The following is a 25,978-nucleotide window of genomic DNA, read 5'->3' on the forward strand; positions in this document are numbered from 1 at the left end:
GCCTCCTGCAGCCTCCTGCCGCCTCCTGCAGCCTCCTGCAGCCTCCTGCCGCCTCCTGCCGCCTCCTGCAGCCTCCTGCAGCCTCCTGCAGCCTCCTGCAGCCTCCTGCAGCCTCCTGCAGCCTCCTGCAGCCTCCTGCAGCCTCCTGCGTGGGTTCACAGAGAGGACAGAGAACCAGCTTCAGCCCGACAGACTCACGCAACACACGAAGGCCTCGGCGTCTGACGCCGGACGAGCGAGCCGAGCCGTGTGAAGCTCTGACGCTGAATGTGCACCTGAGCAGAGATCTGGAGCGGATATTGATATTATTAATAGTGAAAGCCTCCAGCAGGCCGTCGTCTGAGAACACCTGTTCCTCATCATGTGCTGGTAGGACCACCGTCACGCCGATGTTCACTCCCTCGTGTCGCTTCACATGAAGCAAATCGCCCATCTCGCCCCTACGTATGTGTGTATACTGAATAGCGTATGTTCTGTCCATAAGGTCATGCTCACTAGCTTTTTAAAGCCTCTGCCAGGCTGGAGACCGTGCAGGTATCAGCTGTTAGTTGCCCAAAATGTTGAGAAGTTAAGACACTATGCAGTTATACGTCAGCTTGATAATGAAGATATCGCTTTTCTTAATTTATTGGTTCAATTGTGTCGTGATTTTCTTCTGCAGTCAAACAGAACTTTCTTTGTCATTTGGTTCCAGTCCTGCAAAGCGTTTCTTGGTGAGAACACAGCTCAAGAGCACAGACTGCAGGTCCATTTGGCGGTAAATTTGACGTTTTTAGGCGCGTTCCTTCCAGCGGGATGACCATCCATCGTCACATGATACACCTGGGTTTGACAGATATAGCTCTATAGGTATAGCCCCCCGCGACGGGGCGGTTCGAATCCCAATGGATCACAAACTTGAATAAATCAAACCCGGGGTTTGTATTCCAGCCGCTTAGTTTCTGGGACAGTTTGCTGGAGGCTCAACGAGGGCCCAAGGCTCATTAATGCTCACGCTGCTAATGCTAATGCTAATGCTAATAGCAGGTTGGTCTGGCACTAGGCGACATCTCTACCTCGGCCTCCAGAGGACGAGCAGCAGGTACCAAAAGATGAGATCGATCGTCTCCACCAACCACGCTGCTGCTGCTGCTGCTGCTGCTGCTGCTGCTGCTGCTGCTGCTGCTGCTGCTGCTGCTGCTGCTGCTGCTGCTGCTGCTGCTGCTGCTCGTCCAGGAACTTTGTGAACACATAAAGTATGACGTGTGCGTTTGGTTTTGTGTCTTCTGGTTGAGGCACACGGAGGTTAGAGCTAGGTGATTTGTTTCAACTAAAAAAAGGAATCAGACTCACCCTCGTTTGAAAAGAAAGAAGGTAACAGGACATTTGTGGTCGAATTGCTTTTATACACACCGACAATCCAATAATCCTCCTCCTAACCCCTAAACTGTCGGCCTCTGTTTCTCATGCGACAGCGCCGCTGTGGCTGACTTTAGAGCGAGCTGGAAACCTCAGGGCCGATAAGACGGATGACAAAAGTCTGAGGCTCGGAGGATGACGATGACTCATGTGTGGCACAAAAAACAACAACACGCGTCTCCACAATGTGACAGAATATTTGTAGCATTTTAGCATGTACTTCATCAGAAAATACCGTCTTGAAGTTTATTTCTTTCTCTCATGCAAGCGAGTGTGTGTGTGTATGTCTCTCTCTCTCTCTCTCTCTCTCTCTCTCTCTCTCTCTCTCTCTCTTTTTTAAACACACTCACTTTTCCAGAGCTGTCACCCTGTGACTGTGACTCCGTCCAGGCCCGGTCCCCAAACTGTCACTGTTCATCAATCATTAATGACAGGAGGCAAACCCAAACAAACGGCTGTAACGTCTGACATGAGGAGTGCCGGTCAGGACTGTTTGACGACCAGTGACTTGACCACAGAGAGGGAAAACCGCTCGGAGGACTCGCACGCACACATCGTCTGGAGTTTTGTGTGTGTGTGTGTGGAAATACACAGTGTGGGTGGTACAAAGCCCACAGGGGCTCTATGATTTATTTAATAAGAAAGTTTTTTTTCTTCCCCAACGGCGGTGACGCACTCTTGACTCACAGAACTTTTTTCAAAGTTCAGTCGGGAAGAAGTAATAAGGCCGTCAGCCATGATGTGTGTGCACGCAGGCAGACATCAGTGTCCGGTCCGGCTGACGGGTTCGGACTGATTTCTAAAATTAAAGAAGCACCTGTGTGCGGTGATGAATAATACATCTTCTGATGAGGAGGGATGGAGCACATTTGCATGATGCCATGAACATGAAAAAATATTTTAGGGTGGTGCATGCACATTTTTTAGAAAAGAAATGCACTTTATTCTGGATTACCACTCAATTATGCATTATGTTTTATGTAAATCCACATTGCTTGAATATTCTGAAGCCTTTTTTGGGAATACAAGAAGACAAATCTGTCGGATAAATGTGGAATCCCTCATTTTATTTGAATGAAATCGAGTTCTCCCGTTCTCCTCTCGCTGCAACATCACTTGTGATGATGTCGGCGGTCCTCAGCGCTGCACAGCTGCTGCCGCCGCCTCCGGCCTCCGCTTCTGAAAATACAACATTTCAAAAAGCCATCCCTCCATCCATCCACCTGCTGGATCTACACGCCTCTTGAGGGGGAAGTTATCATCGTCGCTCTGTCCTCTGCAAAGCGACAGGTGCTTCTTTTTTTGGGGGGCGAAGAGATTCAAGTCGGTTCACTTTACTTTGTGTCGCCCAAAATCACAAATTCCCCTCAGTGATGAGGTCATGCTCCGTGCTCAATACACACTGTAACCTACATAATGATGCATTTCAGGTGGGATGACATCTCTAAATGTTGTTCTCAAGCTGTCAAATATGATGTTGAGTCAAAAATCCCAACACTAGAAGCTGGAGGGCCAGTGGTCCTCTCATACATCCCTGTTGCATCACCTGCTTTGACTATATTGCCACTTCAAGTTTCTTCCTGCAGCTTCTCCTCTGCCTTCGAAGCTTTTGGGGCCAATCAAGTGTCGTCATCCTGCCTCGGACGCACGGAGGCGCCAGATCACTTCGAGCATCGATCCCGTGCCCGCGTTGACTTTTTCCAATGTGAAACCAAGACGTGTAACTCATTCAGATGCCCCCCTCCTTTTCCCTCTCTCTCTCTCCCTCCCTCCCTCCCTCCCTCTCTTTCTCTCCTCGACTATGTTTTAGCCGCATGTCGCTCAGTCAGTGAGTGGCCCCGGTCCGCTGCGCCTGCGTCCGCCTCCACAGCTCTCCAAAAGCCGAGACGCGCCGCCGCCGCCGCCAATGCGGGCATGACACACTGGCAAGCAGTGTAGTGGGCTTCCGTCAGCCTGCTTTTAAGCAGATCACACACACACACACGCACGCGCACAGTAAAGGAGAGGAACAGAAGACAAAAAGAGAGAGTAGAAGACCTCGGAGTGACTCATTTCCAGCTCTGCCGCGCGTCGACAACAGCAGACGAGCCGATGGCAGGAGCACAGCCTGGAGTCCACGCGCTGCAGCTCAAGCCGGTGTCCGTGCCCGAGAGCCTGAGAAGGGGCAGCAAATTTATGAAATGGGATGATGTAAGTAATGGCGAAAGAGGCTTTTTTTTCTCTCCTCTTCTTTCCTTTTCTTATTTCCACCTGCACGCTTTATGTGCGTGCATGTACGTGCCAGCAGACTGAAGCGCGCCGTGTATTTCTGCAGCAGCAGCAGCAGCAGCTCATTCAGCAGCGTGCCAGCCGGTTAATAATGGTATAAAGAAATGCAAGTGCTTTGTTTACATCTCCTCAATGTGTGTGTGTGTGTGTGTGTGTGTGTGTGTGTGTGTGTGTGTGTGAGAGAGAGAGAGGGTGCGTGTTTGCCACTGCTTGTGTGTGAGAATGAGCGCGCTGCTCATTAAATAAGGTTAAATATTTGAATTACGCCCCCCCCCCCTTCTCCCGCTATCCCCCTTCACTGGAAAACGTTTTTTTCTCATCCCCCCAATCAATTAACTACAATTAATTGTCTCAACATCACAGAGGAACCAGCGGGCAGCAGCAAGAGTTTGAATAACGATCTTTTTTCTTTTTTTTAAAATCTTCTTCTTCTCTCTTTCTGCTGTTTGGCTTCTGTTGCCATCCACCGGCTGTCTAGACGTAGTGAAATGACCTTGATCCAATCTGATTGCACGCTCCTGTTGACTCGTGGGCGAACACACACACACACAGACACACACAGACACACACACAGTAGTAGTATAGCCTCCTAACGGACCGCCATGACGCACTGCACCTTCCCCTCAAACAGCCAGCAGCGCATCTCTCTCCCCGCAGCGTGGACAGGATTAAACCCCCCAGCTGTTGCACTTACAACTGAACCTCCAACTGAGTGACGTCACTGCTTGTTACGCTTTTTGTTTGCATGTCTTGTGCCGTCACTGCAATGGCTTTCTCTATTGGGGGGAAAGACTTTCTGTCTTATTGGTTTCACATCTTTTCCTGAAGCCATTTGACGACATTCCTGTGGTTCCTCCAAAAAATCACTCCATCTCCATCTCCATCGTCTGAATGTGAGCACAGTCCGGCTTTCTGCCGTTTCCCCCCCATCGCCGAGGATGCAAAGCCACTTTTGCAGCGAGTGACAGCCTCCACGGGACGAAAGCTGGTTAAAAGATCACATCACATGCAGATCGTCCCGCGTGCAGCATCACTCAGGTGTTCGTCACCGGGCCGTCGCTCTGACATTTAGTGAAATAATCCCTCATTCGCATGAGCCTCAGGTGATGCAAGCTCATCCCAGATGGCATCACCGCGCTATGAGAGAGGCGCGTGAGTGCGGTCAGTGCAGATGGCGCAGAGAGGAAATCACGCACAACCTGCAGACCCACACCGCTCTGTCAATCATCAATCTTAAGCACAGATAAGAGAACTGGAGTGTTTCAGTAGTCGCTACCAATGAGCGCTCGGCCCTCCGGCTCTCTGCCTGGTGTGTTTAGAGAGAGAGAGAGAGAGAGAGAGAGAGAGAGAGAGAGAGAGAGAGGGAAAAGGGCGGTCTGTTTCCCAGAACTAGCCATGTTTGCGTACCATAAATTTGTACTTGTAGGGCCCCGTGTCCAGAACCGAATGCCCACCAGGCCTTTTACTGTGAAAACACACGGCGTCACACACACACACACACACACACACACACACACACACACACAGCCGGCTGCTTGGCTTCCCGTGCACTCCTTCCTGCCTCTGTCCTCTCCGTATCGTTTCATGGAAAGAATCACAGAGGGAAAGCAGGGAGGAGGGGAAAGGGACTGGGAGAGATAAAGCCTGAATACATCGTCCGTGAAGAAGGGATTGAATTAAATCACTCTCTTCTTATCTCGGCCGTGGTTGTCGGGGCCGCGCTTGAACCTGAACACCGAGCCTGGATGCATGTGAGCGGAGGATGTTTTTGGTTTGAAGACACTGCGTTGGGTCGTGTTTCCCGTGTGTGTGTGTCTGTGTGTGTGTGTGTGTTGCATGGTGTACTGCCAGCGTGCAGCCGAGCGTTTTCACGAGCAGGCTGCGTGAATCTCTGCAGACTCTCCGGCACTCGGCAATCGAAAAAAAAAGCTCTCGAAAAATGCCTGCGAGAACCTCGAAGTCTCCCAGACCTCCACGGACTCCCTCACACACACACAGACGCGTGCAACACACACAGACGCGTGCAACACACACCGCTGCAGACATCTGGCTGCCGATGCTGTGGCTTCGTGAATGAAACAGCATACGACTCTTTCAGAAGCAATAGCACCGATACCGAGTCCAAACCAGCGTTTGAGTACAGCGTGTGTGTAGAAAGGACTTGGATCGTTCCTTTAGGCTCCGCTTACACATGCCTTTCCTAACTTTGTCAAACAAAATGCAGCGGTCTTAATGACATGGATGTGCTACGTCTAAATAATCGGTATCGGGTATCTCATCGGCATGTTGTTCCCGACACCCAATCCGGCTGTTTGAGTCAGTGTATCGACCCGATATCCGATGTCGTTATCGGTCGATCTCTTGCCTTTATTATCAGTCGGTCCAAACGGCTCATTTCGGCACCAACGGGTGTCCAACGCCGCTGAGAAGAGGATCGGCAAAGACCTTTTTCTTCCTGACGGATCGGATGACCGGAAAGACGTGAAAGACGACGCCGTGGTCCGTGTAAACTGAGATTTCTTACATTTCCTATCAGGCCATTTATTTCGGTCGACTGCGTGTTGAATGAGGTATTATCGAGCTCCACGGGGGGGAAGAGCCTAATATCCCTTAAAGGAAGAATATGTCATTAGCATAAAACGCACAAAAAGCTGAAATCTTCTCTCAGAGACTTCCTCCTCAGGTGGAAGCTAATGACTCAAACTCTTCACTTCAGGGATCTGCAGCGTCTCCTGCCCTGCCCTCGGGGTGTTTGTACTCACACGAGTCGGTCACTAATCTCCTCTTAATTCATCCAAAAGCAGGCCGCCGCCGCCGCCTAATGTCTTCCCATTAATGACAAATCCTCCCGTGAAGTCGAATGACAATAAAGAGCTCGAGCTTCAACCCTCCGCAGGTTTGATCTCAGCCAGCGGCTCCCCGACTGTAATCCACAGTTGTTCTAAGTACATGTGTGTGTTTTTTTTTCATATTCGTAAGTGTGCGGACCCGTGAGGAATATGTGCTAAGTCGTCCATAATGACTTAATGTGTTTGCGGCGGCCATTAAGAAAACGAAAAGCCGGCGAAAACGACTTCCCCTTCGCGTCGTTAAGCGGATTCTCCAACAATTTTGCCGTCTTTCTCCTCCCACGACTTCACAGACGAGCCATCAATTGACGTCTTCGCCCGCCCGTCATTATCATTTCAGAAAAGTTCCACAGGAGTAAGTGATGTCATAAAGTGCCAATTTTAAGTCCCAGCATGCCCCATTCAGACAATCTTTTGACCTAAAATACGTCATATTTTTCCATTTTTGAACCCAACCACAGTTTTTTGACTGAAACTCCTTCCTAACAGGACAAGACTTTGTTTTATTGTGATTTTTGTTGCATAATCTGATTCTTTAGGTCCTAATCTTTCCAAAAAGGTGTCTTATTGACGCTCCAGGAGGCTTTTTTGGGGGAATCTGGCTCATATCATGCTGGATGTTCATAGTTATGATCAAAATATCTTTTTAAACGTGATTTTTTTTTGCAGATATACATTTTTTCCCAAGACTTTGCTGAACAAATACATACAATAAACACAAGTATTGGAATTAATTTGGGGTTCTTATGATAACTCAAACACAGGGGAAAAACACTTAAACACAGGGAAAAAGAGGTCTGGAGACAACATTGGTTTCACAGTTTTCAACGGGTCAAAGTGTCAGAGCTAAATTGAAAGAGAGAGAGAGAGAGAGAGAGAGAGAGAGAGAGAGAGAGGGAGAGAGAGAGAGAGAGAGAGAGAGAGAGAGAGAGAGAGAGAGATCAGAGGTTGGTACGAGACGGCGTATCCAGGAACTACGAGCGAGAGGCTTTCTTGTCGTGTACATATCCGGCGTGTGAGGATCGCGCTCAGCGGCACGAGGCGATTTTTTTGGCGCCATCTTGAAGTCGCTTTCGTCCATTTTCTCGGCAGCGCCGGCTTGTCACAAGCGAACGCCGCCGCCTCCGCCCGCCCCGAGGTCCACAGAGTCGCTCGTTTCCGTTCATTTCTCGTTCCTTTTTTTTTTTAACCTGTTCCCCTCCGTGGGTTCACTGAGGGCCGCGCGACGCCGGTAATGATTCGTCTGCTTAATCGTCTGCTGCACCTCGGCTTGCAGACTCAACCCTTTCATATCCGACACCGCGAGTCACGCGGGGTCACGCCGAGCTCGGCCATTAGCCGCGTGGCCCGGCGCCGCAGAAGGGCGACATCATTAGGAGCCTCGCCGAAGACACTTTGAAGCTTCTCTCGCTCTGTGCAGCAAACGCGGTTTCCATATCTCTGATCTCGCAGCCGCGGCTGATTGAGGTGGACAATATGCTACTGTTGTGTGCTGGACCACTGCTGCTGTGAACACACACACACACACGCACACACACGCACGCACACACACACACACAGTTTGACCCTGAGGCAGACATGGCAACGCCAGATATTATTGAGTGCTGCTATAAAAAGAAAGAGCCTTTTCTTTGTTTGTGTGTGTGTGTGTGTGTGTGTGTGCGTGTGTGTGTTTGTGTGTGTGTGTGTGTGGGAACTGTGGGAAAGCATGTGTCTGTTACTGGAGGGGCAAAATGGGAACATCAGGTGTGAAGCACCCTGTAGTTCATGATTGCAGGCGTATCAAATGAACACACACACACACACACACACACACACACACACACACACACACACACACACACACACACACCAGGCTTCTTGGTCCTTCTCTATGTGGTGATACCAGTTCATGATGGTGGAAAACACCCGACAAGGAAATGATTGTGTGCTTTTCTTTTTTTTTCTTTCTCACAACAGAAACCGAGCTTCTAATGTCGTTTCACATTCTGGTATGCGTGCACGACCAGAACCGAGCCGTTTAATCGGCTCACACAGAGAGTCATCCGCGCTCTTGTGAAAACACACACACACACACACACACACACATTGACTGCAGATGTCTTTTCCTTTGTCTTCCTGCAGGATTCCACGACCGTGACCCCGGTGACCCTGACGGTCGACCCCAAAGGTTACTTCCTGTATTGGACCGACCAGAACAAGGTGAGACTCCACCTCCACCGGCTCACAGCTGGTTTTTCCGCTCATAAGCTCATCCAGCTCACCTGAAACATATTTTTTGGCAGCCTTACCTTTTGAATTCGAAGATGAAAGTCAAACCAGGAAGCTCACATTTCAACTTTTTAGACGCCACACAATCGTTTACGCTCCTTTGAGTCTTACAACAGAATCAATCATTTGTTTCTCCCAACTCAGTTTGCACAGATACGTAATGGAAGGTATGTGTTTTCCCGCGGTGCAGGAGTGCTTGAACGCACCGTGATGATTGGGAAAAGGAGGGGGGGGAGTACCAACGTGCTTTTTTTCTTCTGTTTTTCTTCGAAGAGAAAGTGGAGGGGAAAAACAGCCTCTCTCTCTTTGTCTTTTTGAGATTTCATTTGGCATGAACGTGATGGAGCGTCAGCAGGAGATAGAGAGTCGATCCAGTGTGCATCTGCAGTCACGATTGGAGGAGAATAAATTGGATAGACACGCTCATGATAATCCCCGCCTCGCGATGTGAGTCGGCGGTCAGAGAGAATCGGAGCGTTTTGAATCCTGCTGCTCTGCAGCGCCTCGTGGGAGCCGGCATGCCGCCGCCGCCGCCGCCGCAGCGTTTTGTTTCTCAGACGTTTCGCTTGAAACAAAAAACTGTCCGCGACGCCGTCGTTGAGTACTGTCAACGCTGCCCGCCTCGCACCCATAACCATGGCAACACCATTTCCAAAGTCTGCGGGTTTGGCCGACGGCAGAGCGGCGGCGTCTACGTTTTTAAGAGCGCGAGCGTCTTCCACTCAGCTCGCCTGCTCGGTCGGTTTGAAACGCGTGCGCTGACTCGGCTTTCGTTCAGCGCACATGAGAGAGCTTCTCAGGTTTTAAAGAGCAGCCGCTGGAGAACACACACACAGACACACACACACACACACACACACACACACACACACAGAAATCTGAACTGCTGCACCTGCAGTGCTCAACTTGACACCTGTGAGAATATTTCCACAGAGCATTGTGTTCTGTCTTTTTCTTCTTCTTCTTCCTCTGTCCAGTTATGTCAAGGCCTTTTTTTTTCGCACTCACCAGGAAACCGGGTTGTGAAAGCAGACGCCATCAGACTCTCGTGACTCTCCTCTCCGGGTTGACCTTGAAAGCGTGAACATGCACTTTTCACTCCACGATCGGTTGCAGCTTTGCGGCGCCGTGATCCCGATCCCGTCGTCTGCGCGTGTGTGTCCGTATCAGCAAAGGCAGTTCGAGGCAGACTAATTAATAGCCGCCATTGATTTTATGTTTTTCTAGATGAGGATATTACACTGCAGCCGACACCAGAGTCCAGACGGAGGAGCTGACCGAGGCTGTGCACGTGTAGCGTGGCGCTAATAGAAAGGATGCTGTTGTGTTTGCAACACTGTGAATGAGGAAGAGAAAGGCTGTGTTCAAGTTCCCCGTCACATCCAATAAGGAGGTCCATAATCGAGTCAATCCCCATCGACCCTCGTGTTAACCATTTACCTCGCTCTCCACTTTTAGAGCCTATTGTGACCTCTAGCCTCTTTTGTGAAGTGTTCAGGGTTTGTTCAGCGTTTAAGGGTCATCTTATTGACAATAATTGACCAAAGTTAACAGCACAAAGGCGCCTTCAGAGTGTCGCGTCCCTGACACTATCTACAATCTTTACACTACAGAGTAAAGATTGTCGGTATGTTAACATGAAAGGGTTCAATAATCTCACCTTTTAAAGTTGATACAGACACATAGTTGTGTTATTCTTACTCTAAAATATAGTGGGATGGTTATAAGTAAACAGTTAATACTCCTTTATTGCTCGTGGGGATGAGAATCACCAGAGATCGATGCAATATTGTCACGATACTTAAGTCCCGATGCCATATTATCGCGATACATTAAGTATCGCGATATATTGCGATTTATTAAATTTTTTTCAACTGCAAATTGTCCCCAAAGTAAAACTTTGTCAACAAAAAATACATTTATTTCATTTTTCTAGGACCAAAAACCTTTTGATTAAATAAAAGATCGATACTCGGCTTCCAATATCGCCACGCAAAATATCGCGACACTATGCTGTATCGTTTTTTCCGCGAGCAGCATACTTTATACACTGGAAAATGTTTTGTTTGATCCTTTTTCCGCATGAATCGGTGCCTTCGCCAGAGATGTAAATCGTCGCCCGTCGCTGCGACGTGTCCCCTGACGAGTCTGCGTGCCTGAGGGGCGTCTGTTCTGTCTCGCCGCTCGCTGGATATAATAACTCTAATTGATAACACAACTCTATTTGGGCATGAAGAAAGGCTGCCGGGGTCGTCCTCAGAAAGGTGCGTTTGTATAAAGACCGTCCGCGATGGTGCTGCACATCTGCTCGGCAGACCAATTTAAACAAGCTGCGCCGCGGTGTCCGGTCGTTACGTGTGTGTGTGTGTGTGTGTGTGTGTGTGTGTGTGTGTGTGTGTGTGTGTGTGTGAGACGCCTGATGGCCTGCAGAGTAAAAGCATTCCTCGGATTCTTCAGGAGCGCAGCAGAACTGTACTCGGTGCCCATCGCGCTCACTTTCAGACACACACAGTCGCTGATGCACACAGGTTTTACTGTCAGTTTAGTTATTTTAAGCATTAAAAATAAGCATTACAAATATTTAACTTAACTCAATAGAAGCCAAGATACTCTTTACATATAAAGCTATGTTATGTGTTCAAATTAAAATATAGCAAATATACTTACGATAAGAAAACACAGCTTTTAATTATATTTTTTCTTGCAAAATATACATATATATGTTTTCCTTTTTTTGTATATAAACCAATACACAAGTAACACATATATGAATCTATTACCTGTGTTCCCAAGATTTTTCTGTATATTATACCTTTTAAAATTATTCAAATAGGCCTTGTGGTTGAGGAGATAATCTGAATTTAGTACGGGAATATTAACTATTCAGATTTTCAGCAAACAGGGCTTGATGCCAAACGGTTAAAAAATGTATTTCATGAATTTCTTTTAACTAAAATTGTAATTATATCTGATTTGCTTAGTCAGACTAAGTCATGAATCCGATTCCCTTTCCTCCTTTGGACTTGCGATGACATAAAAAGTATAAAAAAAGTGCCGCAAATCAACTCGTTTTCTTCTGCCAATGGATATTCTTTGAATGAAGTTAAAGTCGGTTAATAAAGTGCAGACGGACAAAAGATGGTGTTATTACGTACAAATAAACACGTGATCAATGGCTACACATACAGGAGGCTACAGCTAAGCTATGGGCTAGCTAACAAGCTAATCTTTTAGCATGAAAAAAACAATCGGCATTGTCTAGCTGTCTGTCATTGTCGGGGTGGAGCAGCTGTTTGTGCACATTTCAGAAGGACTCGTTTTCTTAGGAAACAAAACTTTAGGACATGGGACTCGACTCTGGACCTTCCAAACGCAGACTCGAGACTCGTGACGTTGAAACTTTGGCGCGTGTGACTGAAACACTGAGGTAGAAGAGGGTGAAGGGTGACGGGAGGACGTTTTCTGCTAATCCTTTTCCATCTCGTCATGCGTGTTTCTGATCCAGCTGTTGAGAAGCAAAGTGAGCTTCTGACAGCAGTGAAGCCTCAACGTCCGATCTGTTTAGCCTTTTTAGCCGATGACTCAGTCCTCTCTCCTTCCATATTGATGCCTGCGGTTGCAGTCTTTCCTGGGTAAAAGCCGTCTCTCCTGAAGTAGTACTCCACTTCACATGTAGCATTCTGGGGAAAGACTTGTCAGAAAAGGCTAAAACATGAATAAAATAAAGCGAATCGAGGTGACTTAAATGATGGCGGCGGCCCAGGAGACGGGCTAAAAAACACCATCAGAAGAGACGCTTCATTTGCTTCGACGCTTCCCTCACTGCTGCTCTACGAGTCGGCGCGTCGCCAAGACGGGAGTCTGAACAATGCCACTCGAAAGAGTCGATAGGACCCGATTACAGTTGAAGGGTATTGCGCAATCACTCCCTTTTTTTTGTCTCCCGTGGCTGTGGGAACAGGTGCAAACTGTGTGGATCACTCTGCCTCCACGGCTATGTAAACTCCCGCAGCCATAACTCTCTCTCTCTCTCAGTGTTTGTATATGTGTTTGGTTCAGAGTCCATTTGGCCGACTTTTTGTCTTTCGGCACGCTCACCTTGAAGGACACACACACACACACACACTCACACACAGACGGAGATTTTGATAAAGGAGCTGACGATGACGACGGCGCTTTAGCCGTGAGCATCGGCAGCCGAACGGGAACGCGTTGAAACTCGGCCGTAAATCAACACCGACGCCGTGACCTTTTTTTTTTTTTCCGGTCCGACGTATTGGAAGTACACGTCATCGGCGCCGGCGGGAGGTCGCTCCACCTGACGGACTGTCGCTGTGAAATGACACCTTTTCCCTCAGCTATTCAATAACAACCTGCAGGTGTGCTGCTTTCCCTTATTTGAGCAAGCGCACACATAATAACGGGGGACTTGTGTGTGTGTGTGTGTATATATAAATATATATAAATGCTTCTTTGGGATCCTTGTTCACAGTTTTGCAATAACACTTCCTTTTGAAGCTTTTTTTCCCCCCCTTGTTGCAACAGTGACTTCGTAATGGGCAATTACATGGCTTTTGTCAAACTGCGCCGTGACAGATTAGCAAAATTTGCACAGCTTTCTATTTCCAGAGAACGGCTGTTTGGCTTCTCCGCTCGCGAGGAATCTGCTCTCTCCGACACGAGGCGGAAACAGTTCGCCTCCCCGAGTTACTTCACGTCGCAAAACGTCGATGTAAGGCACACAAAAAAAAAACCTTCGGCTATGTTTCACGGTGACAACACAACAGCCCCCCCAGCTCATTTGACCACATTTGCATATATGCAAATGTGTGTATGTAATGGAGCAGACACACACACCGGCAACCAAAACAAACACACCCATTCACCCACACACACGCACACACACACACACGCAGTCATGCATGTGGGCACCGACACCGGCATGCCAACATTCCTGTAATGTCCGAACAGGAACAGGTGCATCTTTTCGTCGGGTTAAAAATAAGTTGTGCTCCGGTTGGCTGAGTGCCGCTTTCAAAAAGGGGGAGGAGCCATCTCCACACCGACGACGAGGTGGACCGACTCCGTCAAATTAACAGCCTTTTGGTTTAGTTGCCATGGTTGCCATGCGACGGCACACACACGCACAGACACAGACGCACACGCACACACATGCACGCACACACACCTTGTGAAATGTCACATTCTTCTTCTTTTTTTCTTTTCGACCTCTGCTCGTATTCTGGAGAATGTTGCCGCTTTGAAACTGATATCAGTGTGTGTGTGTGTGTGTGTGTGTGTGTGTGTGTGTTCTCCCGGTGAAGGCTGTGGTTATAACAAAAGGTTAAATGATTTCTCTCGGGGAGATTTATGTTTCCGCCGCGTGCCAATTTTCAGGACGTTCGTCCTGGACGAGCGCTCGGCCGACGGCATTGAATGATGTCCGGAGGTGAAAGACAGTTCAACCGGCCGGCATCCGGTGTGTGCGTGTGCGTGTGTGTGTGTGTGTGTGTGCGAAATAATCCAGAGCATGAGTAAGGCGGTTTTGGGATTCATCTTAAACCAAACACACACACACTTGATGCACAAACACACACCTTCTTCTTTCCCGTTTCTCCCAAACGCAGCAGTTTCTGTGATTGCAGAGGCTGCCGCTCCTCCTCCTCCTCCTCCTCGTCTTCCTCCTCCTCATCATCCTCCTCCTCCGTCAGCACTCTGTGTGTCGGTGAGAGACGGGGTGTGTGTGTGTGTGTGTGTGTGTGTGGTCATAAATCTGAAGCCAATCGACTGAAAGTGAATCGTGACCTCTGCCAAGTTATAGTCCGGCGCCCCCGGAGGCCCTATTTCATCCCAACCAACGGAAAGGACTTTTATGTTACAGCTGACGCTTTTATCCAAAGCGACTCACATTTTGGCTCTACACAACGCAGACGCAGCAACGGGGAGCAATCTGGGGCTAAGTGTCTTGCTCATCGACTCATCCACTAGCGGATCGGGGGGTTAGAAGCACCGATCCCCTGATTGAAAGAGGCGCATGCTAACCACCGAGCTACAGTCGCCACACACTCGCAGACTTGTGCCATGCGACATGGCATCGGCTCGTTTAGCTAAAGCGGGCGATAGCCACGTTGCTCTAACGTATCATGCGTTGGTTATAGATTAATGACGCCTTAGCATCGCTTACACCACGCAATTTCGACAAGAAGGTGAAGAGGAAGAGCAATAGCGATCAAAGTGTGAACTTCTGACGAACTTCTGACGAGAGGAATTCTTTCTCCGCTATCAGGAAGTAATCAAACCCGCCGAGGTATTTATAGCTCTACTTTTATGTGAGCGCCGTGTTGTTGCTCGTTGCTCCGCTATGAGGAAACAAAGATAGCGATCTGGTCGCCCTCGTAACAATAATACCGCTCGGAAACGCTTGGAGAGACGTCACTTTAACGCCGCGTCAGCATTTTGACGTTTCATTTCCGATTGGCTTTTAGGGAAGTTGGATGTAAAAGCACTACACCATTGTTGGAGATAGCCAACGCAACGCCTACAGTAACAGGTGCAAGAATTATGGGTGTGGAAATAAGCAATTATAATTTAACAATCCTTAATTCCATCAATCCTTTCTTTTCATTCTGATATGGTGGCATTATTCATTTGGAGAAGTCACTCATGTTTCATTCTGAGTGCGGTTCGTTTGTCATTTCAGTGACGTTTTGGGTACATTTTGGATGAATGTGTCCATAGAAAGCACTGCTTTACAGCTGCGAGTCACAGCCGATTGGGTCGAGCTCGGCACTGCAGTCACAACGTCCTGTTTCATTCTGACTCGGCAGATCGGCTGTCGGGTCGCGTCAGACGTGACGGGACGATATTTGGGGTCGGGGAGCGAGTCTGAAGGCTTCGATGAGCAAAGGTTTGCTGCCGTGACTCAACTCAACACGCCTGTCAGATGGCGAGGAGTCAACCATTGCTAGTGACATTACGCAGCAGTATACCGGACCTATGGAAGCCCATTCCCGGAACAAAAAAAATAAAATCAGTAGGACCAAAAGAAATTAAAAAATTCATTAGGACCAAAAAATGAAGAATTTTTTTTTTTCGTAGACTTTATTTTTTCCATTGACTTTATTTTTTGTCGACTTTTTTTCTAGGGTGCGTTTGCTTAGTTCAATCCCATGTGAATTAGCATTTAAAGTATTGCATCTGTTGTAAAGCCACGTTTAAAGTATTCCACGTCAAATAGAGCATAACTTATGTCAAAAGAGCTGCCGCTTAAAAAAAAAATTCAGATTTTTTTTTTTGGTCGTCTTTTTTTTGTCCTATTTCGTCATTAACATCATTTTGGTCATTACATTTTTTTATTTTTTTTTTTAGGTCCGAAATTTTTTTTTTTTTTTTGTCCTAATTTTTTTTTGCCAGAAATGGGCTTCAATAAAAAAGGACCCCAAAAAAAAATGACGACAAAAAAAAAAAAAAAGTAAAACATTTTTTTTTTGGTCTTAAGTTGACAAACAATTAAGTGAACGAAGAAAAAAAAAAAAGTGTAGAAAAAAAAGTAAATTTGTTTTGGGGTCCTAATTTATCATTAAATTAATTTGGTCCTATTTTTTTTTTGGTCCTAATTTTTTTCTTTGTGGCGGAAATGGGCTTCCATAGAACAGATCAAGCCATCCAACCATTTGTTTTTATATGCGCTTTTTATACACGCTTCCCTCTCACTCGCAACTATTTCCAGCTCATTCTGGGGGATTCCCATGATATAATCCCTCCAGCGTGTTCTGTCCATGGTGCACAGGGGTTTTTTAAAATTTTTTATTGCTCTTGCTAAACTTGCAGAAAGATGTGGACGTGATAAGTCGAGCTGACACCCGCAGCGCTACTGATTTTCATTTCGATTGATTATTCATCTGCACTGAAATCAACTCGTCACGCTGCATGAAATGTTCTATTACACAGCTTTCAATGCAACGCGGAAAAAATGAAAATTACAGTTATAGCCGCCCACTCGCTCAGTATTGCTCCCGCTCAGCCTGTCATCGCTTCTCAGTCAATGTCGAAGCCTAAAAACAAGCCTCTTGCTCAAGTTTGTCCTTGTGAAAGCTGAAGAAAATCTTTCCACCTCAAGTAAAATTGTTGGAAAGCGTGCACGAAAATCCTCCCGCTCCCATTTTAAGTCCCAGCATGCCCCATTCAGACAATCTTTTGGCATAAAAATACGTAATTTTTCCATTTTTAAACCGAACAACACAGTTTTTTTTTTACTTCTTCCTAATAGGCCAAGACTTTGTTTTAATGTGATTTTTGTTGCAGATTTTGATTCTTTAGGTCATAATCTTTCCAAAAAGGTGTCTTATTGACGCTCCAGGAGGCATTTTTGGGAAATCTAGCTCATATCATGCTGGATGTTCATAGTTATGATCAAAATATCTTTTTAAAAGTGATTTTTTTGCAGATATACATTTTTTCCCCAAGACTTTGCTGAACAAATACATACAATAAACACAAGTATTGGAATTAATTTGGGGTTCTTACGACGACTCAAACTCAGGGGAAAAAGGTCTGGAGACAAAATTGGTTCCACAGTTTTCCAACGGGCTAAAGAAAATTAGCTGAAGTTTATATCAAAAGGTCAGGCCGGGGTTATTGGCCATAGATGTCGAGTCTTTATAAATGTTATTCATTGTTTTTTGTCAGCGTTGCCACTGCATGTCATGTTGTTTAGGAACAAAATCTCTGCTACAACAAAAAGTAAAACAAAGATAACTTTACAGTTTTATGAGGCGGCATGAGCAGCATCTTGGCTCGCAGCGACCCGGGAGAATGTAAACCGTGGAGCTCTCATGGCCGGGTATGTGTGGACCTGTAGAGGGAATCGCTCTTCATCAGAGCTGAGAGTCAAAAGCAGAAAAGGAAGAAAGAAAAGTGTTAAAGGAAGAAAAGCGCCGCCAAACTCTTTTGGATTAGCGGTTCCCGGGTGACTCCGGGCGGCTTTGTCTGCGCTTGAGTTGTTCGTGTTTTTCTCTTTGAATTCCGATCAGGACTTCTTTTCCACTGCAGTCCGCCGGTCCACCGGTGGAAGAACACACGCTCCAGCAGGCACGCACACACACACACACACACACACACACACACACACACACACACACACACACACAGCCACACTGAGGGGGGAGGAGGGACACGGTCCTGTTCGTTTCCTCTCCCCGAACAACTGGAAGCCGCTCACAAAACCTGGAGGCGCGAAGATCCGGAGAGAGATTCTGTGTGTGCGTGTTTTTCTTTTTTTTTTGTATGTGTGTGTCCGTTTAGAGCCTTTTGGCTTTTCAGTTGTTGCCAACGTTGTTCAGTGTGAATCTCTTGGCCTCCAGCTGAGTCCGCCCGGGCAACAGGAGGTGACTTAGTGGCGGCGGCGGCGACTCCGACTGGCCGGCTCACACACCCCGGATTCAACAACCGATAAGCTCGACAATCACACGGCTCCAGACTGATGTTTAGCGGCAGCCGCTGAAGGAGAACGGTCACATCCCAACAGTCAGACACAATAAGTATAGTGATGCAGAGGGCGTGTATTTTGTCCTCTCTCTCTCTCTACTTACTCCTTTTCATGTGCAAGAAACACACTGACAGAAAACCTGCAGTGCAACAACCAACACCTCTGAGCCTCTACAAGAAGTGGACACACGTCATTTGGCATTTTGGCCGCCGCCATCTTGATTTTTTTTTGTGTGTGCAATTTCATATTGTGCAATTCTTTGGGCACAAAATGCATAAAGATCCTCGAGTCAATTAAGCTCTCACTGTGTTTCTGGTGAAGCACTTCACTGCTGCAGAGTGGGGCGTAAGGAAAAATGGTACTTGAGTTGTTTTAATTGAAAAACACATGCGTAGACTTGCAACGTCATAATTGAACAGCTGTAATGTCTGCAGCATTATTGCAGCCTGTGAAACTGGCACAAAATATATGTTGAGCTCAGTTTTCTGGATTTATATTGTTCATGTTGACGTGGCTGAAGGAAATATGACTATGATAGAAATGAAAAGTGCTCTTGTGGATTTACTATTTTTACTATTACATCACGAGCGGGCAATCATCAGTAGAGGAGATAAAAAAAAAGATCTGAAGCTTATATTAGACGTTGATGACATAATGACTAATTGTTAAGCTGAGTGTCCAATAAAACGTACCGCCAACAGACAACGGGCGCATGTTAGCTTAATCACGGGCGCGCCGAGTGACTGAGCGGTTTCAGATATGACAGCGCAGCGAAGAGGACGATTAAGCGTCTCGATTGTCTCGGGGCGTCCACGCATTTATAAATATATTTCCAGGCAGCGGTTTCCCATTGTGTGGAATCATTTCTTTTCAAATCTGACACAGTTCACACACAAGAGGAGACATTTGTATGACGGAGGTGTTTGCGCGCGGCAAAGAAAGCAAAGAGAGGAGAAAGGAAAAAAAAAGCCAGACGAGGAGGACTCAAACAATTACTCTCTGGCTGTCTCATTCCACTCACAGAAAAACTCTCCTGTTTCAAGCGTAAAGTATTTCAGGCCGGCTCTTCCGGTGCTTAATGAAATGTTGATGTGGAGCCCTGAGATGTACGGTTAGCGGCGATGCCGGTAAATTGACTTTATCTCTGCTCAATAGACTGAAAGGTCTGCTTCGCTCTCGCTCGCTCGCTCTGTTTTGTTTTTTTTAGTCTCTTCGTCTGCGCTCGCCTTCGTCTTCCTCCGTCGCTTCTCTTTGGCCGCGATTACCTCGTCTTTGTCACCCGCCGGGTGCGCTTATTGGTTTTTCGGGCCCAACAATGAGCCGCCGCCGCCGCCGCCGCGCTCTCGAAGGTTAGCCGCCCCCCTTATTTCACACTCCTAATTTCATTGTCTCGACTAGACGACAGAGTCCGAAGCCGCCGTTTGTCTAAAAGCTCATTAATAGAGAGACCAGATTGCTCATTTCTGAAACTAATCAGCAAAGATATACAAGCCGTGGACTTCATCCTCTTCCTCGGCTACTGGGCAGTGAAGGAGGGTTTTTGTAGCTTACCCTTTAGGAAACAGTGCAAACATCCTCCCGCTCCCATTTTAAGTCCCAGCATGCCCCATTCAGACAATTTTTTTGCTTAAAACACGCCATTTTTCCATTTTTTAACCAAACGACTCAGTTTTTTTGGACTGAAACTTTTTCCTAACAGGCCAAGACTTTGTTTTATTGTGATTTTTTGTTGCAGATTCAGATTTTTTAGGTCCTAATCTTTCCAAAAAGGTGTCTTATTGACGCTCCAGGAGGCATTTTTTAGGGAATCTGGCTCATATCACGCTGGATGTTCATAGTTACAATCAAAATATCTTTTAAAAGTGTTTTTTTTTGCAGATATACATTTTTTCCTAAGACTTTGCTGAACAAATACACACAATAAACACAAGTATTGGAATTAATTTGGGGTTCGTACAACAACTCAAACACAGGGAGAAAGGAGGCCTGGAGTCAACACTGCTTTCCACAGTTTAAACGGGTTAACGGGCCTTCGGGGCGCGGCGGCTTTTCGCCGCTGGACTTTTTTTTTTTGGCTCGTCATCCCGACACGACCTCGATTTGAATAGATGCAAATGTGCAGCGGAGGCTGTAGCTGTCAGTTAGATATTTGCATGGGCCGCGACAGAGCCGGAGCTGTTGCATGAGCTCTGCATCACAACACGACGCCCCGAACATCAGCTGGTGCGTCAGCTCGTTTACGCTCCTTTTTTCCTCCTCCTCCTCTTCCTCCTCTTCCTCGTGGGCGGGGGCCCAGTAACCGGCTGCTTGTGGCCGTGCACGAACAAATCATTGTCAGAGTTGGAGCGACCACCATGGCCGCTCACCCCCGACACCACCGCCGCCGCCGCCGCCGCCTCATGCTGCAGGACCTGTGACCTCCAGGGGGACGCCATTGTTTTCACTTCCACTATTTGTTTTTCCTCCCGTTGCTTATTAACTCTATTGGGAATGATTTCACACCCGAGTGCGTGTTTTTTCCTCCGAGTTGGACATCGACCTGCTCCACAGTCAATAAAATGTGTAGATCAGCTGTGGTGTTATGCGGTAGGGGTAGGGGTGTGTGTGTGTGTGTGTGTGTGTGGGGGGGCGGGGGGGGGGTCAGAAGTCCGAGGTCACAGCCGGCCACAGCCCTTTATGGATCTCTGATAACTCTTTCACGGAGTAAGATAATGCCATATCGATTACAGCCGAGCCTTTACAGGGCGAGGCATTTAAACACCGACGCTTCTGGCGAACTAACGTTCAACATCCGCGAACAGACGCTCGCTCTCCTTCTCGTCATTTCTTCTTCTTCTCGATCCCCTTTTTCCCACTTCAAATAATGAAAACCCGGCCCAGTTGCCATGACAATCCAATCGGCGCGGCTTGTTTTTCTTTTTTCCGATGCCACAAAGTACTCCAAAAAAAAAAAAAAAAGAAAAAAGAAGCCCCCCCCCGCTGCTGCCGCTGCGTTTTGACTGCCGCCGCCGCCGCCGCCGCCGCAGCGAGCCAGGTGGCTGCTTCCCTCCAGGGAGCCCTTTCAAATAAAGGCATTCAGCCAAAAAAAGACTTTGAAGTCTCCGGTAAGCAGACAAGGTCTCAATGAGAGAGAGCGCTTCCTTCCTGTCTCATCTCTGGGCTCGGACTGGTTGGAGGGGAAGCTCAGCTGGAGCGCACGACCCCGGTGGGTTGCGGCGTCAACGCTGCAGAATACTTAAACACACACGGCGGTACCTGATAATCCTCCATTTTTTTTCACGCTACTGATGGAAAGTAGACAGTCTTGACCTTTGGGGGCGGTTGCAGCTGTGGCTCAGGGGTAGAGCGCTCGTCCTGCACGGTTCGATCCCCGGTCTCCCCCATAGTTTGCATGTTGATGTTTCCTTGAGCAAGACACTGAAACTCTAGTTGCTTTACAGCAGAACTCTGCTCCTAAATCGCTAAGAATGGGTTCAATGCAGAGGCCAAATGTCGTGTTTGTGTGTTGAAATATGTAATATGACAAATGTAAGAACGTTTAACCTTTTGGAAACTGTGTGAAAATCCTTCCACGCCCATTTTAAGTCCCAGCATGCCCAATTCACACAATCGTTTGGCATAAAATACAATTTATTTCCATTTTTGAACCGAACGACGCAGTTTTTTGACTGAAACTTCTTCCTAACAGGCCAAGACTTTGTTTTATTGTGATTTTTGTTGCAGATTGTGATTCTTTAGCTCCTAATCTTTCCAAAAAGGTGTCTTATTGACGTTCCAGGAGGCACTTTTGGGGAATCTGACTCATATCATGCTGGATGTTCATAGTTACTATCAAAATATATGTTCAAAGTGATTTTTTTTTTACAAATATACATTTTTTTCCCAAGACTTTGCTGAACAAATACACACAATAAACACATGTATTGGAATTAATTTGGGGTGCCGAAGACAGCTCAAACACAGGGGAAAAGGAGGTCTGGAGCGAAAAATTGGTTCCACAGTTTCCAAAAGGTTAATTTAGTATTGCATCCAATTTTAAAGGCCGATAGAGACCGGCTACTCGCCTGCGACACACCTGTTATTCACATAGAGAGAGAATACGCCCCGCTTTTTGTTTAATTTGTGTTTGTCTTTGGCGGTTTCGGTGCTGGTCGGACCTTCATCCCCCGTTTTCTTCCCTTTCTCCTCCTCTTTCATCTCCGCCGTCGCTGGGCACGGAGAGAGGTGAGAAACCGAAATTAAAATAAGATTGAAGACAGAATTGCACGTCTTAAATTATTCCTTTCTCCTCTGAGGAATGATGTAAAATTGACAAAAGGTGAAGTTCGCTTTGATGGCGGATTCTTGATGAAGGGAATACTAAGTGCTTTTGCTCTCCAACATTGGCAAAATGGCGATGTATTATTAATGTTCCTCTGCTGACAGTGGGAAGGTTGATGTTAAAAATTAGCAGTTGCATAACCATATCCTTAAAACACATTAAGAGCAATGCCTGGCGGGCACATGGAGCAGAAACTGTACGTCATCTCATACTATGAGTCCTGATAGAGATGAGTTTTATCACCATTAACCTGTAGACCAGATGTATTCACTTGTAACCAACATACTTCTGTGTGTTTGCTCTCTCAATTCAATTGTATATATGTATAAAAATCAACCTTTTGATCCTTGAGATAGAAAAGATTATTGGAAAGGAACTTTTCCAAATCAATTCCAATATTTGTGTTTATTGTATGTATTTCATTCAGCAAAAAAAGTGGGACAAAAATGTACATCTGCAAAAGAAATCACTTTTAAAAGATATTTTGATCATAACTATGAACATCCAGCATGATATGAGTCAGATTCCCCAAAAAAGCCTCCTGGAGCGTCAATAAGACACCTTTTTGGAAAGATTAGGACCTAAAGAATCAGAATCTGCAACAAAAATCACAATAAAACAAAGTCTTGGTCTGTTAGGAAGGAGTTTCAGTCCAAAAAACTGTTGTTTGGTTAAAAAATGGAGAAAATTACGTCATCCAGATCATCCGGTTGCTTCTCCAGTTGTTCCACATCGAAGCGTCTCGTCGCCCTTCAGCCTCCTCCATCCAAACAACAAAGTATTTAATTTGTCATAAAACTATCAACTTTGTCATTTAAAGCATATATTTGTACACTACTAAAATATGGAGAGATGATGGAGTCATACGGCAGATCGTTAACACCACAGGGGGGATTCCTCCTCCTCCACTAAGAGACTTCTCGTCGCAGGATGCAAAGAGAAAAATCACATATGGCTTTAGTTTCTCAGATTAAAGTGTTTTTTTTTCTTCCTCACGGCAAATTGAATAACGGCGTATCACGCCCAGTCGTTATCGTAACGCTGCACATAGGCACTCTGCATTTATTCATTAGCATAATTAATATATAACGAGCTGTCATTTGTCTCTCTTCTGTCTCTCGCCTCCCTGATGTTTCAAGCTGGTCCCCCCCCCCCCCCCCCCCCCTCCTGTATTCAGGGAAAAGCCCTCAATGCATTTCATTTTAATTCATTTCGCCGGAGAAGTGAGGGCAGTGTGGATGGCTCTTACTCAAGTCCCATTTGCTAATGCTAATAAGGCAATTAGAGGCATTTTTGCTCTCCAGCAATTTCCAAGCGCTTCCCGCGCATAAAAGGAACGATTGCGGGAACGGTGCGACGGGTACGGAGAAGGTTTTTAACTCGCAGACGTGGTCAACAGGAGTCTGAGAGTGAGATAATCACAGGGAGCAAAGACCCGTCTGGTTCATCATTTACCTCGTGTCGCGTGGTCACCCTCAACTTTGTTGCGTAATCTTAACGATCTAAAAGGGCCATACTTGGGTGGGAACAACGTGTGTGTATGTATATATATATATATATATATATATATATAGAGAGAGAGAGAGAGAGAGAGAGAGAGAGAGAGGTCCCACGATACGATATTGTCCCGATACTTAAGTCCCGATACGATAATATCACGATACTGCGATACGTTTTCGTATTGCAATTTATTACTTTTTTTTTCTACCGCAAATTGTCCCCAAGGGAAAACTTTGTCAACAACAAATGAATAGATTTTATTATTCCAGGACCAAAAAGTTTAGAATTTATTAAATAAAAGATCGACACGCGGCTTCCGTGTATCGATACATTATCGATACATTAAAATATCGCGATACTATGCTGTATCGATTCCCCCCCACCCCTAATATATATATATACATACATACATGTGGGACGTGTATACATGAATATATACACTCATTTTAACCCTTTATAGGTCACTCATTGAAATTCAAAATGTCAACCCCACAGCACTATTGGAGGACATAATACTCCTTTACTGTTGTGGCATTTAAAAATATATATATTTTTAGGTAGAAAATGAACATCCACCAAAGACGTCATATGTACAGGGTGAGGAAGTGACCATATATGATTACTTGAACGATAAAGGGTTAAGATTCCCGAAAGCTTAGCTGGACTCGTTTTGGCCTCAAAGCGTAGACGGTTGCCATCTCTGTAGAGAAGCGTTCCAACTGAGCAAAAGTTACACCGGCAAAGACGGAGAGAAATCCTGTTAAAAGCAAATAAAGTGCAAGAAAAGGACATGTGGCATTTTGAACCGCAGCCGTCTGTGAAAGACTTTCAGCGCCGCGTGTATCTTCACAGCGCAGACACCGCCTGCCACCTCCATCCGCTGTGACGGGGTAAACACGGTGTCGCCGGGTGAATGTTGAAAGTTTTTCCCGCTGAGCCATCGCTCTTTTGTCCGTCCTCCAGAAATGTTCCTTCCCCGCTGTTTCCATTTCCTGCCCGTGTGTGTCAGGAAATGTGTGTCAGTCGACTCTCCCCCCCCCCTCCTCCACCGCTACTAACGTCGTTTCACTTTAGTGTAAAATGATAAGAAAAGGTGTCAAAGTTAAACAGCTCGGAGGGGCGAGACAAGGAGATACCGGCTCGTCTCCGAGAGCCTTCCTCGAGAGAGACAGAGTGTTACATGACGGGAGGGAGAGGAAGAGGCAACACCTCGGCCATTAGGAGATAGGGACAAGGAGAAGAATTAGTCTTCATCAGTACATTAGCATGTGGTGGGGGGGGGGGAGTGAAACCTTTTACACCGCTTCTCTCCGCAGCCTCGATGTGCCGCTGACGCCTCGCGCTGTCTGTGAATCAAATGCTTTTAGGACGCGTTCACTAACGCACATAATTGCCCGCGGGTTCTTTGACACGAAGGACGATAAAAAAAATTAATAAAAAACAAATTGAAGAAAGAAGCACTTCAGCAGAGGAGCAGAACCCGACGCGTCGAGTAAGAGCGAACAGATTATTGTGCCGGATGCCCCCGGTCGCCAACACGAGAACGGATGCTTCACCTGAACCTCGCTGCGGTCGGGAGGTGGCTTTAAAGATGGACCCAAATGCAAGAAAAACAAGGCAGGTTTCCATCAGACCGGATGAAAAACGGGCTGGGATCAAACACTCAGTACAATCCGACACCGGGGCGGCAGGCAAACAGGGTTTGAATACAAGGGGGGAGTGTAGGTCAACAATCAAGGACAAGGCGGATAATCACAAGGGCAGGAAGTGCAGGGACACTCGAGACGAGGACTTCAAAATAAAACTTTGGGAGAAACCCAAACCAGGAGAATCCATTTGATCCTCTTCAACGTTGGGTTTCACTTAATTTGTGTGTAAAAAAAG

General features: G+C 46.7%; 1 protein-coding gene across 3 annotated transcripts in view; it reads left to right on the forward strand.

Moving 5' to 3' along the window:
• Positions 1–3,264: 3,264 nt before the first annotated feature.
• plcb1l (phospholipase C beta 1-like) overlaps positions 3,265–25,978 on the forward strand; it is a 107,612-nt gene continuing 84,898 nt past the window's right edge. For all 3 annotated transcript variants that reach the window (XM_068576717.1, XM_068576716.1, XM_068576718.1), the window contains exons 1-2: positions 3,265–3,588; positions 8,640–8,717. In XM_068576717.1, coding sequence (XP_068432818.1) covers positions 3,490–3,588; positions 8,640–8,717 — 177 coding nt within the window. In that variant the 5' untranslated portion in view covers positions 3,265–3,489. The remainder of the gene's footprint in view (positions 3,589–8,639; positions 8,718–25,978) is intronic.

The sequence above is a fragment of the Clinocottus analis genome, unplaced genomic scaffold (assembly GCF_023055335.1).
Source record: "Clinocottus analis isolate CAN_PGR_092001 unplaced genomic scaffold, fCliAna1.0.p SCAF_15, whole genome shotgun sequence".
In the NCBI taxonomy this organism is placed as follows: Eukaryota; Metazoa; Chordata; class Actinopteri; order Perciformes; family Cottidae; genus Clinocottus; species Clinocottus analis.